The sequence below is a fragment of the Oncorhynchus mykiss genome, chromosome 24 (genome assembly GCF_013265735.2).
Source record: "Oncorhynchus mykiss isolate Arlee chromosome 24, USDA_OmykA_1.1, whole genome shotgun sequence".
NCBI classification, from domain to species: domain Eukaryota; kingdom Metazoa; phylum Chordata; class Actinopteri; order Salmoniformes; family Salmonidae; genus Oncorhynchus; species Oncorhynchus mykiss.
In genome coordinates this window covers 6428790-6442297 of record NC_048588.1, presented here as the reverse complement: position 1 = coordinate 6442297, position 13508 = coordinate 6428790, and the positions used below count along the sequence as shown (strand labels likewise).

Genomic DNA, 13508 nt, shown 5'->3' with positions numbered 1-13508 from the left:
TGTGGTTGTATTTTGAATTGAATTTTTTTTAAATGCAGCCAACTCCTGTGGGGACGTTCCTGTCCCCTGTTGGGACGTTCCTGTCCCCTGTTGGGATTGTGCTTAAGACCTGCTGCTAGCTTAACCTCTTCTGAGGTATTTTTGGCTTCCAGTTCCTGCAGGCCTCTGTGTGTCTCATGTTGGGGATGGTATGTTCTCGTGCTGTGTAGCTCTATTCCGTCTTTGTTCCCCGTGGGGTACTTTTGAACTCAGTCAGCATGTGGATGATGAAGCTTACGTGGGTGGGTGTGCATCGTTGTTTCTACAAACTCCTGTTTCCGACTGGTGCATGACACCAGAGCCAATCTGCTGCAGTTCTAATACATCTAATTTAGTTTCCAGACTCTTCCGCACAAATAGTCAGGAAGAGTCTGGTGGATCAACGCATCAAACTTGGCCTTCTTTAGCCAATTCAGAATGACTGGGAGAAACTTCCGGCGCATAGGCATTAGCTTAGTCTCCCACAACACCTTCCCTCTAACCCTCCCCATGCCTCGCAGACGTGTGATTTGCTAAAATTAAATGATGACAAGTACTTTACTCGGTAGGTCACTCCCATATAATTCTATGGGCACCCCTACTAAGGCAGTGATCTTAATCAAACTTGATTTGGCCCCTGACCCCATTTTGATATAAAAAACAAAAATGTGCGACCCCACCATGTGGGGGCTCCAAGTGGCACAATGGTCTAAGGCACTGCATCTCAGTGCAAGAGGCGTCACTGCAGTCCCTGGATTGAATCCAGTCCCTGGAATGAATGTTTGCTTTTTATAATATGGGCTATGATAGTCTATTACAAATCAGTCTGACAGTACTTTTGACAGTATTTCTGAAGGAAGTATGGTTTGAAGTGACTGAAAACCCTCAGAAAGGCATTGGGAAGTTCAGAAGATCATCAGGCAATAATTGTGTATGATCTTCTGTGTAGAAAAGAACATCCTCATTGCATTAGTGCCTGGTCTTGTCCACTCTGTTCTAATGAGTCCTGCGCGGCTTGTGGGATTAAACAGTTCAAAAGATACAGCCACATTTGTACGAAGAAAACACAAACCGCTTTGTTTACTGCAACCGCATCTAGCAGCTATCGGAGGTTACTGACGTAACCCCGGTTCTATGAACCAAGCACATTTTTTATTTTTTAAAAAATCAGTCTTTCTCTCGCGAACCCATTTTAAAATCAGGTGCGACCCCTAATTTGGGAAACGCTGCACTCACGCCGACTTTGAATCGTTGATAGCCCAGGTTTATATGCGCTGTGCACAATAGCCTGGGGATGAGGTTGTAATGCACCTTCAAACACAAGAACAAAGTCTTATCCTACTTTTTGTCACTCTTTTTCATCAGTCTTTGAGCTAAGACAGATTTAGCACTGTTGGATAAAGGTATCCACTTCTTGTGTCCCAGCGGTAAACAGAAGTAGGCCAACATTCTGTGTATATTATTGTCATGGTTTTGACACAACAGGCATGCTGGTTTCAGCACTGTCTCAATTTAAGAGAGTAAGGGCAGAAATCCGACTGATTTATACACTGGCCAAAAGACTGTATGGAGAAGCCTTGAAACATGCCGCATCATCACTGTGTGACGTTACTAGCAATGTCACTCTGGTCCTGATTGTAGTTGGATCTCAAACAAGGACATACTGTCTGACATCCGCCTCAGAGACATACGCATACAATGGGCACAAGGCCTTACAGGACGCGATACCACAGACAAGTGACAGGCATGTAAGTAGCACAAAATCGTTTGGCTTTTGTTGTCGCCTTCAGGACAGTGGTGGTCTCAGCATAAACGCATGTCTTGCGTTGTTCAAATCAGCGTCACTCTGTAAATATGATTCAGGGACGCAGGCTAGTGGTGCCAATGGAGTCAGGAGGAGAGGCTAGCATGGCATAGCTTATCGCTCTGCCTTCTAACGGGGATTACAGGTTAGCTGGGGCACTTTTGGCCGGCATCCCATTCCACTGCACCGACTGTGGAGCCAGTGAGTCGATGGCCTCTTAAATTTAGCATGCAGTGAAAGAGGAGGAGCGCGTTATTGGAAACTGATTTGTGCTTTAGGGAGCAAGGGGTGGGGCTCCGGGCAGGGCAAGATGCAGTCAGCACCTATTCTCCTCCCCCACCTTCCCCCCCCTTCTCTCTCTGCCACTCCTCCTTCCTTCTCTGTCACCGATTCTGCAACCATTTGTGGTTGTCTCATCCCTCTCTCCTCACACTCCTCTTTTAGTTTACTACGTCTCTCCTCCCTTTCTGTTTCCCTCTTTATTTCTCTCTCTTCCTTTCTCTCTCCCTCTCCTTCCACCCCTCCCCTACCCTTGGACTGTTCCAGGTGACTTTGCCCAGTCAGCAGGCAAGGCCTAGCCACTGCAGCAGGCAGCAGACACAGCGAGAGAAAGGGGGGAAAGAGAGGAAAGGAAAGGAGGAATAGAGGCCTCCAGGAGGTAAATGATCTCCAGGAGCCGATTTTAAGACTAATAAACACTTGACACCTCCATTACATTTAGTAACTTCACGATCCTTTCTTGTTGCTTCACTCAGTGTCGTTGTGTTCATGCTACCTAATTGTGACCTGCGTGATGTATTCCTCTCTGTCACGGCCAGACGGTTTGTTTCTCTCAAGCATCTTGTTTACTGTTGGATGACATGCACTGCGATCAAGGCTATTTCAAATCTGCCTGATCTGAGGTATGAGCAGATAAGGTACATTTTAGAGATGGAATGTCCTCATTGGCTCTTGTGAAAAGTCAGTTTGGTTTTAGGCAGCAGTTCATTTGAACTATAGTTGTTCATTTGAACTATAGTTGTTCAGTTGTTCTCCTTGTAATTAGTAGTGCTATCCTACCATAATTGAATCACATATAACATATTCCCTGTAGGTGGAGACTAAACCGTGTATACATGCAGTAGAGTCCTATAAGCCTCCAGTTGCATTCCAGTGTGAGTGAGCGTGTCTGCTTGTGGATGAGGTGCGATTTGTCCATTAGAAACTCTTGTTTTCGTGGCAAAACGTTTTCCGTTTAAAGTCAACGGTTTCTGTTGCAAAACGTTTTGAAACATCCCAACCGGTTAACAACAGAATCGGTGTAATGAATACACTCCTGGTGTGGCTGTTGAATGGAACCGGGTTTTGTGTTCAGTGTGTTTGAAACTGATCAACAACATGGGCGTGTTTCCTAACTGTTTTCTTCTCAACTTCATAGTAACCTGGTGATCTTACTGAACTGAGGACAGTTTTGAGACTGGTTTCCTTGACCAAGGTTGTTTGTCGTCTGGTCTCTCTCCCTGTGCGCACAGATCCAGGTGATTAAGATTGAGTGTGACGACAACAGGGAGACGCGGTCGGCAAAGGATGCCCTGCTCCTCTGGTGCCAGATGAAAACTGCTGGGTGAATGTCTTCATTTAACCAAAGGGCCAAAACTTTGTGAACAGTTTCCACTTTCCATACATGTCTTTAAGGATGCTGACAGTTGTTTTACTACTGTTGATACATGCAATGTATTTAGTTGGATAGCATATATCTATTGGACCAATAGTTGTGAGTGTGTTCTGTGTCAACTGTCCCACAGGTACTCTGAGGTCCACATCCAGAACTTCACCACCTGCTGGAGAGATGGTCTCGCCTTCAACGCTCTCATTCACCGACACAGGTCAGCATTGGCTAAGCAATCAAGTCTTTATGTTTTAAAACATGTATTTATGTGACCATATAGAAAGTGAACTAAATGACCTACGTTGCATTACTACAGGCCTGATTTGATTGAATTCCATAAGCTGATCCGGTCAAATGCCACACACAACCTCCAGCAAGCCTTCAACATAGCTGAGCAGAACCTGGGGCTCACCAAACTCCTGGACCCTGAAGGTAAGACCGCACAGAGAATTGAAACAGTTCATGGACATTTGGTAACATATATCTCAGACTTACAAACCTTCACAGACTTTCAGCGACAGTGACCATAGTTTATATTTTAAACTACTGAAATGATTTCATGTCAAGGTGTGATTATGTTATATTGTAAATGTGTGCTGTAAGTGTTTGTGTATTGCTGTCCTTCCTGTTTGACTCTGCAGATGTGAATACAGAGAACCCAGATGAGAAGTCGATAATAACCTATGTTGTGTCCTACTACCATTACTTCTCCAAGATGAAAGCCCTTCGAGTAGAGGGCAAGAGAGTGGGAAAGGTAGGAGGATGCTGACACACTTTCTCAAACTCGACACTCTAATGTATTTGTCCTCTTGCTCAGTTGTGCACCGGGGCCTCCTACTTCTCTTTCTATTCTGGTTAAAGCCAGTTTGCGCTGTTCTGTGAAGGAAGTAGTACACCGCTTTGTACGAGCTCTTCGGTTTCTTGGCAATTTTTCCCATGGAATAGCCTTCATTTCTCAGAACAAGAATAGACTGACGCGTTTCAGAAGAAAGTTATTTGTTTCTAGCCATTTTGAGCCTGTAATCGGACCCACAAATGCTGATGCTCCAGATACTCAACTAGTCTAAAGAAGGACAGTTTTATTGCTTCTGTAATCAGCACAACAACCTTTTAAAATGATAAACTTGGATTAGCTAATACAACGTGCAACTGGAACACAGGGGTGATGGTTGCTGATAATGGACCTCTGTACGCCTATGTAGATATTCCATCAAAAATCAGCTGTTTCCAGCTATTAGATGTTATTTTAATGGACAATTTCTTTGTTGTTTTCTTTAAAAAATAAGGACATTTCTAAGTGACCCCAAACTTTTGAACGGTGGTGTATGTTTTGCACACACGGGTATAAATCAAATCAAATTTTATTAGTCACATACACATGGATAGCAGATGTTAATGTGAGTGTAGTGAGATGCTTGTGGTTCTAGTTCCGACCATGCAGTAATATCTAACAAGTAATCTAACCTAACATTTTCACAACAACTACCTTATACACACAAGTGTAAAGGAATGATAAGATATATGAAGGAGCGATGGCCGAACGGCATAGGCAAGATGCAGTAGATGGTATAGAGTACAGTATATACATATATGAGATGAGTAATGTAGGGTATATAAACATTATATAAAGTGGCATTGTTTAAAGTGGCTAGTGATACATTTATTACATACATTTTTTCATTATTAAAGTGGCTAGAGATGAGTCAGTATGTTGGCAGCAGCCACTCAATGTTAGTGATGGCTGTCTGATGGCCTTGAGATAGGAGCTGTTTTTCAGTCTCTCGGTCCCCGCTTTGATGCACCTGTACTGACCTCGCCTTCTGGATGATAGCAGGGTGAACAGGCAGTGGCTTAGGTGGTTGTTGTCCTTGATGATCCTTTTGGCCTTCCTGTGACATCGGGTGGTGTAGGTGTCCAGGAGGGCAGGTAGTTTGCCCCCAGTGATGCGTTGTGCAGACCTCACTACCCTCTGGAGAACCTTACGGTTGAGGGCGGAGCAGTTGCCGTACCAGGCGGTGATACAGCTCGACAGGATGCTCTCAATTGTGCATCTGGAAAAGTTTGTTTGTTTTTGGTGACAAGCCGAATTTCTCCAGCCTCCTGAGGTTGAAGAGGCGCTGCTGCGCCTTCTTCACCACGCTGTCTGTGTGGGAGGACCATTTCAGTCTGTCCTTTCCACCTTCTCCACTACTGTCCCGTCGATGTGTTTCCTGAAGTCCACGATCACCTCCTTTGTTTTGTTGACATTGAGTGTGAGGTTATTTTCCTGACACCACACACTGAGGGCCCTCACCTCCTCCCTGTAGGCCGTCTCGTTGTTGTTGGTAATCAAGCCTACCACTGTAGAGTTGTCTGCAAACTTGATGATTGAGTTGGAGGCGTGCATGGCCACGCAGTCATTGGTGAACAAGGAGTACAGGAGAGGGCTGAGAACGCAACCTTGTGGAGCCCCAGTGTTGAAGATCAGCAGGGTGGAGATGTTGTTACCTACCCTCACCACCTGGGGGCGGCCCATCAGGAAGTCCAGGACCCAGTTGCACAGAGCGGGGTCGAGACCCAGGGTCTCTAGCTTAATGACGAGTTTGGAGGGTACTATGGTGTTTAATGCTGAGCTGTAGTCGATGAACAGCATTCTTACATAGGTATTCCTCTTGTCCATGGGTTAGGGCAGTGTGCAGTGTGATTGCGTCGTCTGTGGACCTATTGGGGCGGTAAGCAAATTGGAGTGGGTCTAGGGTGTCAGGTAGGGTGGAGGTGATATGGTCTTTGACTAGTCTCTCAAAGCACTTCATGATGACATAAGTGAGTGCTATGGGGCGATAGTCATTTAGCTCAGTTACCTTCGCTTTCTTGGGAACAGGAACAATGGTGGCCGTCTTAAAGCATGTGGGAACAGCAGACTGGGATAAGGAATGATTGAACATGTCCGTAAACACACAAGCCAGCTGGTCTGCGCATGCTCTGAGGACGCGGCTAAGGATGCCTTCTGGGCCGGCAGCCTTGGGAGGGTTAACACGTTTGAATGTTTTACTCACGTTGGCTGCAGTGAAGGAGAGCCCGCAGGTTTTGTTAGCGGTCCGTGTCAGTGGTACTGTATTGTCCTCAAAGCGAGCAAAGAAGTCGTTTAGTTTGTCTGGGAGCAAGACATCGTGGTCTGTGATAGTGCTGGTTTTCCTTTTGTTGTCCGTGATTGACTGTATACCCTGCCACATACCTCTAGTGTCTGAGCCGATATCAAATCAAATCAAATTTATTTATATAGCCCTTCGTACATCAGCTGATATCTCAAAGTGCTGTACAGAAACCCAGCCTAAAACCCCAAACAGCAAGCAATGCAGGTGTAGAAGCACGGTGGCTAGGAAAAACTCCCTAGAAAGGCCAAAACCTAGGAAGAAACCTAGAGAGGAACCAGGCTATGTGGGGTGGCCAGTCCTCTTCTGGCTGTGCCGGGTGGAGATTATAACAGAACATGGTCAAGATGTTCAAATGTTCATAAATGACCAGCATGGTCGAATAATAATAAGGCAGAACAGTTGAAACTGGAGCAGCAGCACAGTCAGGTGGACTGGGGACAGCAAGGAGTCATCATGTCAGGTATTCCTGGGGCATGGTCCTAGGGCTCAGGTCCTCCGAGAGAGAGAGAAAGAGAGAAGGAGAGAATTAGAGAACGCACACTTAGATTCACACAGGACACCGAATAGGACAGGAGAAGTACTCCAGATATAACAAACAGACCCTAGCCCCCCGACACATAAACTACTGCAGCATAAATACTGGAGGCTGAGACAGGAGGGGTCAGGAGACACTGTGGCCCCATCTGAGGACACCCCCGGACAGGGCCAAACAGGAAGGATATAACCCCACCCACTTTGCCAAAGCACAGCCCCCACACCACTAGAGGGATATCTTCAACCACCAACTTACCATCCTGAGACAAGGCTGAGTATAGCCCACAAAGACCTCCGCCACGGCACAACCAAAGGGGGGGGGGGGGGGGGGGGCGCGCGCCAACCCAGACAGGATGACCACATCAGTGAATCAACCCACTCAGGTGACGCACCCCCTACAGGGACGGCATGAGAGAGCCCCAGTAAGCCAGTGACTCAGCCCCTGTAATAGGGTTAGAGGCAGAGAATCCCAGTGGAAAGAGGGGAACCAGCCAGGCAGAGACAGCAAGGGCGGTTCGTTGCTCCAGAGCCTTTCCGTTCACCCTCCCACTCCTGGGCCAGACTACACTCAATCATATGACCCACTGAAGAGATGAGTCTTCAGTAGAGACTTAAAGGTTGAGACCGAGTCTGCGTCTCTGACATGGGTAGGCAGACCGTTCCATAAAAATTGAGCTCTATAGGAGAAAGCCCTGCCTCCAGCTGTTTGCTTAGAAATTCTAGGGACAATTAGGAGGCCTGCGTCTTGGGACCGTAGCGTACGCGTAGGTATGTACGGCAGGACCAAATCAGAGAGATAGGTAGGAGCAAGCCCATGTAATGCTTTGTAGGTTAGCAGTAAAACCTTGAAATCAGCCCTTGCTTTGACAGGAAGCCAGTGTAGAGAGGCTAGCACTGGAGTAATATGATCACATTTTTTGGTTCTAGTCAGGATTCTAGCAGCCGTATTTAGCACTAACTGAAGTTTATTTAGTGCTTTATCCGGGTAGCCGGAAAGTAGAGCATTGCAGTAGTCTAACCTAGAAGTAACAAAAGCATGGATTAATTTTTCTGCATCATTTTTGGACAGAAAGTTTCTGATTTTTGCAATGTTACGTAGATGGAAAAAAGCTGTCCTTGAAATGGTCTTGATATGTTCTTCAAAAGAGAGATCAGGGTCCAGAGTAACGCAGAGGTCCTTCACAGTTTTATTTGAGACGACTGTACAACCATTAAGATTAATTGTCAGATTCAACAGAAGATCTCTTTGTTTCTTGGGACCTAGAACAAGCATCTCTGTTTTGTCCGAGTTTAAAAGTAGAAAGTTTGCAGCCATCCACTTCCTTTAGTCTGAAACACATTCTTCTAGCAAGGGCAATTTTGGGGCTTCACCATGTTTAATTGAAATGTACAGCTGTGTGTCATCCGCATAGCAGTGAAAGTTAACATTATGTTTTCGAATAACATCCCCAAAAGGTAAAATATATAGTGAAAACAATAGTGGTCCTAAAACGGAACCTGGAGGAACACCGAAATTTACAGTTGATTTGTCAGAGGACAAACCATTCACAGAGACAAATTGATATCTTTCCGACAGATAAGATCTAAACCAGGCCAGAACTTGTCCGTGTAGACCAATTTGGGTTTCGATGGTATCAAAAGCAGCACTAAGGTCTAGGAGCACGAGGACAGATGCAGAGCCTCGGTCCGATGCCATTAAAATGTCATTTACCACCTTCACAAGTGCCGTCTCAGTGCTATGATGGGGTCTAAAACCAGACTGAAGCATTTCGTATACATTGTTTGTCTTCAGGAAGGCAGTGAGTTGTTGCGCAACAGCCTTTTCTAAAATTGAGAGGAATGGAAGATTCGATATAGGCCGATATAGTTTTTTATATTTTCTGGGTCAAGGTTTGGCTTTTTCAAGAGAGGCTTTATTACTGCCACTTTTAGTGAGTTTGGTACACATCCGGTGGATAGAGAGCTGTTTATTATGTTCAACATAGGAGGGTTAAGCACAGGAAGCAGCTCTTTCAGTAGTTTAGTTGGAATAGGGTCCAGTATGCAGCTTGAAGGTTTAGAGGCCATGATTATTTTCATCATTGTGTCAAGAGATCTAGTACTAAAACACTTGAGCGTCTCTCTTGATCCTAGGTCCTGGCAGAGTTGTGCAGACTCAGGACAACTGAGCTTTGAAGGAATACGCAGATTTAAGGAGGAGTCCGTAATTTGCTTTCTAATAATCATAATATTTTCCTCAAAGAAGTTCATGAATTTATCACTGCTAAAGTGAAAGTCATCCTCTCTTGGGGAATGCTGCTTTTTAGTTAGCTTTGCGACAGTATCAAAAAGGAATTTCAGATTGTTCTTATTTTCCTCAATTAAGTTAGAAAAATAGGATGATCGAGCAGCAGTAAGGGCTCTTCGGTACTGCACAGTACTGTCTTTCCAAGCTAGTCGGAAGACTTCCAGTTTGGTGTGGCGCCATTTCCGTTCCAATTTTCTGGAAGCTTGCTTCAGAGCTCGGGTATTTTCTGTGTACCAGGGAGCTAGTTTCTTATGAGAAATGTTTTTAGTTTTTAGGGGTGCAACTGCATCTAGGGTATTGCGCAAGGTTAAATTGAGTTCCTCAGTTAGGTGGTTAACTGATTTTTGTCCTCTGCTGTCCTTGGGTAGACAGAGGGAATCTGGAAGGACATCAAGGAATCTTTGTGTTGTCTGTGAATTTATAGCACGACTTTTGATGATCCTTGGTTGGGGTCTGAGCAGATTATTTGTTGCAATTGCAAACGTAATAAAATGGTGGTCCGATAGTCCAGGATTATGAGGAAAAACATTAAGATCCACAACATTTATTCCATGGGACAAAACTAGGTCCAGCATATGACTGTGACAGTGAGTTGGTCCAGAGACATGTTGGACAAAACCCACTGAGTCGATGATGGCTCCGACAGCCTTTTGGAGTGGGTCTGTGGACTTTTCCATGTGAATATTAAAGTCACCAAAGATTAGAATATTATCCGCTATGACTACAAGGTCCGATAGGAATTCAGGGAACTCAGTGAGGAACGCTGTATATGGCCCAGGAGGCCTGTAAACAGTTGCTATAAAAAGTGATTGAGTAGGCTGCATAGATTTCATGACTAGAAGCTCAAAAGACGAAAACGCCTTTTTTTTTTGTGTAAATTGAAATTTGCAATCGTAAATGTTAGCAACACCTCCGCCTTTGCGGGATGCACGGGGGATATGGTCACTAGTGTAGGCAGGAGGTGAGGCCTCATTTAACACAGTAAATTCATCAGGCTTAAGCCATGTTTCAGTCAGGCCAATCACATCAAGATTATGATCAGTGATTAGTTCATTGACTATAATTTCCTTTGAAGTAAGGGATCTAACATTAAGTAGCCCTATTTTGAGATGTGAGGTATCATGATCTCTTTCAATAATGACAGGAATGGAGGTGGTCTTTATCCTAGTGAGATTGCTAAGGCGAACACCGCCATGTTTAGTTTTGCCCAACTCAGGTCGAGGCACACACACGGTCTCAATGGTGATAGCTGAGCTGACTACACTGACTGTGCTAGTGGCAGACTCCACTATGCTGGCAGGCTGGCTAACAGCCTGCTGCCTGGCCTGCACCCTATTTCATTGTGGAGCTAGAGGAGTTAGAGCCCTGTCTATGTTGGTAGATAAAATGAGAGCACCCCTCCAGCTAAGATGGAGTCCGTCACTCCTCAGCAGGTCAGGCTTGGTCCTGTTTGTGGGTGAGTCCCAGAAAGAGGGCCAATTATCTACAAATTCTATCTTTTGGGAGGGGCAGAAAACAGTTTTCAACCAGCGATTGAGTTGTGAGACTCTGCTGTAGAGCTCATCACCCCCCCTAACTGGGAAGGGGCCAGAGACAATTACTCGATGCCGACACATCTTTCTAGCTGATTTACACGCAGAAGCTATGTTGCGCTTGGTGATCTCTGACTGTTTCATCCTAACATCGTTGGTGCCGACGTGGATAACAATATCTCTATACTCTCTATACTCGCCAGTTTTAGCTTTAGCCAGCACCATCTTCAGATTAGCCTTAACGTCGGTAGCCCTGCCCCCCGGTAAACAGTGTATGATCGCTGGATGATTCGTTTTAAGTCTAATACTGCGGGTAATGGAGTCGCCAATGACTAGAGTTTTCAATTTGTCAGAGCTAATGGTGGGAAGCTTCGGCGTCTCAGACCCCATAACGGGAGGAGTAGAGACCAGAGAAGACTCGGCCTCTGACTCCGACCCGCTGCTTAATGGGGAAAACCGGTTGAAAGTTTCTGTCGGCTGAATGAGCGACACCGGTTGAGCGTTCCTACAGCATTTCCTTCCAGAAACCGTGAGAAAGTTGTCCGGCTGCGGGGACTGTGCCAGGGGATTTATACTACTATCTGTACTTACTGGTGGCACAGACGCTGTTTCATCCTTTCCTACACTGAAATTACCCTTGCCTAGCGATTGCGTCTGAGGCTGGGCTTGTAGCACAGCGACTGCAATTAGAAGGCATCATGTTAATGTTACTACTTAGCTTCGGCTGTTGGAGGTCCTGACGAATCGTGTCCAGATAAAGCGTCCGGAGTGAAAAAGTTGAGGAGGAAAAAACAAAAATATAAACGGTAATTAAAAAGTAAAAACTGTAAATTTGTCAGGTAGCAAAACAGGTTGGCAACAAAACGCACAGCAAATCGAAAACAAGTCTGCAAGTCAAATATCAATGCTAAGACATCAAATGCTAATAAAAAAAGTTATGAATTAAGTCACTCCTATGTAATATCCATCGATGCTAAATGTTTACGTTTTATACAGGTGTTGGACAATGCCATTGAGGGTCAGAAGATGATCGATCGATATGAGGCTCTGGCCTCGGAGCTCCTGGAGTGGATCGAGAAGACCATAGGCATCATCAGCAACCAGAAGTTTGCCAACTCCTTAACGGGTGTCCAGCAACAGCTTCAAGCTTTCACCACCTACTGCACCATCGAGAAGCCCATCAAGTAAGTCAACACTGTGCAATGACACATACAAGTATTAATTATATTGCATCAATTCTTTTTCAATCTATAGTGGTCCTATTCATTCACCAGAGGGTTTTAAACTTAAAACGTTTGTTTTATACAAATTATCACAAAATCATTTTTGGTTGCTTTGGTTTTAGGACAGGATTTAGGTTGAGTCAATAGTTGCATCCTTTTATAGTTCTTATAGCTTATGTTATATAGTATGTTATTTTCTCAGAGAATGCCTCCAGACAGATGCTTTTGATTTGTCTGATTCCCATTTGATGTGTGGTAAATACCATAACTGTTGGAGTATTCAACTTAAACCTACACATTGATGGGTGTGGGCACAGTAGTACTAGCATGAGACGCAGCATGAGGCCCCAAGCTGGCATGTCTGGCGTAACTAAGTACCCAGTTAGCCGTGCCATGTGACTCATGACCTATTTGACCAAAAGGGACTGGATCTAAGTGATTTGACACCCAAATGTGTCTCCAGACCCTTTCACTCTATGGCTAGAGGATAGACATCTCCTCTGGTGACTAGTATCTCTGAGGCCTTACCTTGGCTTCTCACCCAGCCTAGTTGCCCTGGCAGCCCTCGATGGCCAAGAGGTGGTCATCATGTGACTCTGAAATCTGCTCAGTGATGACCACTTATTATTTAGAATTAGGTTACAATTATACAGTGTGTGGAGCTAGGCCACGTGTAATGATGAATGCCTTTGCGGTGAAGGTCAAGTCTGCCGACAATGTCACAGAGAATATATTGATGAGTCGGGTAACTTACAGGGCTGGCACAATGACTGTATGATTGTGTAACCGACGACTATGGATGAAGACCGTCATGAAAAGAAAATAACCGCCATAAACCGTATTTTTGTGGGGAACAAACAGCTGACCGAAGACGGGGCGGCCGGGCATTCGTGCAGTTGTTTTGCGTTTCCGCGGTAACGTGGACTCTTTACAACGTGATGTAACTTTGCTGCTCCTTGCTGAAACAAGCAAGGTGTTGTATTGCAAACAAGTCTATGGTTGCCTAGGCAACGGCACCTCCCTGCAGCAGCACATGCAGTCAGGACAGGAGGAAAGGAGAGAATTTTTGCTATTCAAGCGATTATAATGGTGACCGCGGTCATTTGGCTGACCAATAACCGTCATCCAAAATTCCATGACTGTCACAACCCTAGTAATGTAATAATAAGAACAAATGCATGTCTTTTATCCATTTTTGAGCTGAGGGTTATTTTAAGGTACAGGATCTAGGATATGACACTTGTGATTTTACATTTCAAACGGATCCCACCTTGTGCAAAGTACTGTGTATCAGGGTATTTGTGAAACACACTTTCTGTCTTGTGCTA

At 45.0% G+C, this 13508-nt stretch overlaps 1 protein-coding gene across 8 annotated transcripts in view; it reads left to right on the top strand.

The window, feature by feature from the left end:
* The window catches only part of LOC110503306 (spectrin beta chain, non-erythrocytic 4), a 71248-nt gene that overhangs the window by 14235 nt on the left and 43505 nt on the right, over nt 1–13508 (top strand). For all 8 annotated transcript variants that reach the window (XR_005039326.1, XM_036961357.1, XM_036961360.1 and 5 more), the window contains exons 5-9: nt 3334–3425; nt 3607–3687; nt 3787–3902; nt 4112–4224; nt 11954–12141. Coding sequence is in view for 7 of the 8 variants with exons in the window: in XM_036961357.1 (XP_036817252.1) it covers nt 3334–3425; nt 3607–3687; nt 3787–3902; nt 4112–4224; nt 11954–12141 (590 nt within the window). In the remaining variant the exon portion in view is untranslated. The remainder of the gene's footprint in view (nt 1–3333; nt 3426–3606; nt 3688–3786; nt 3903–4111; nt 4225–11953; nt 12142–13508) is intronic.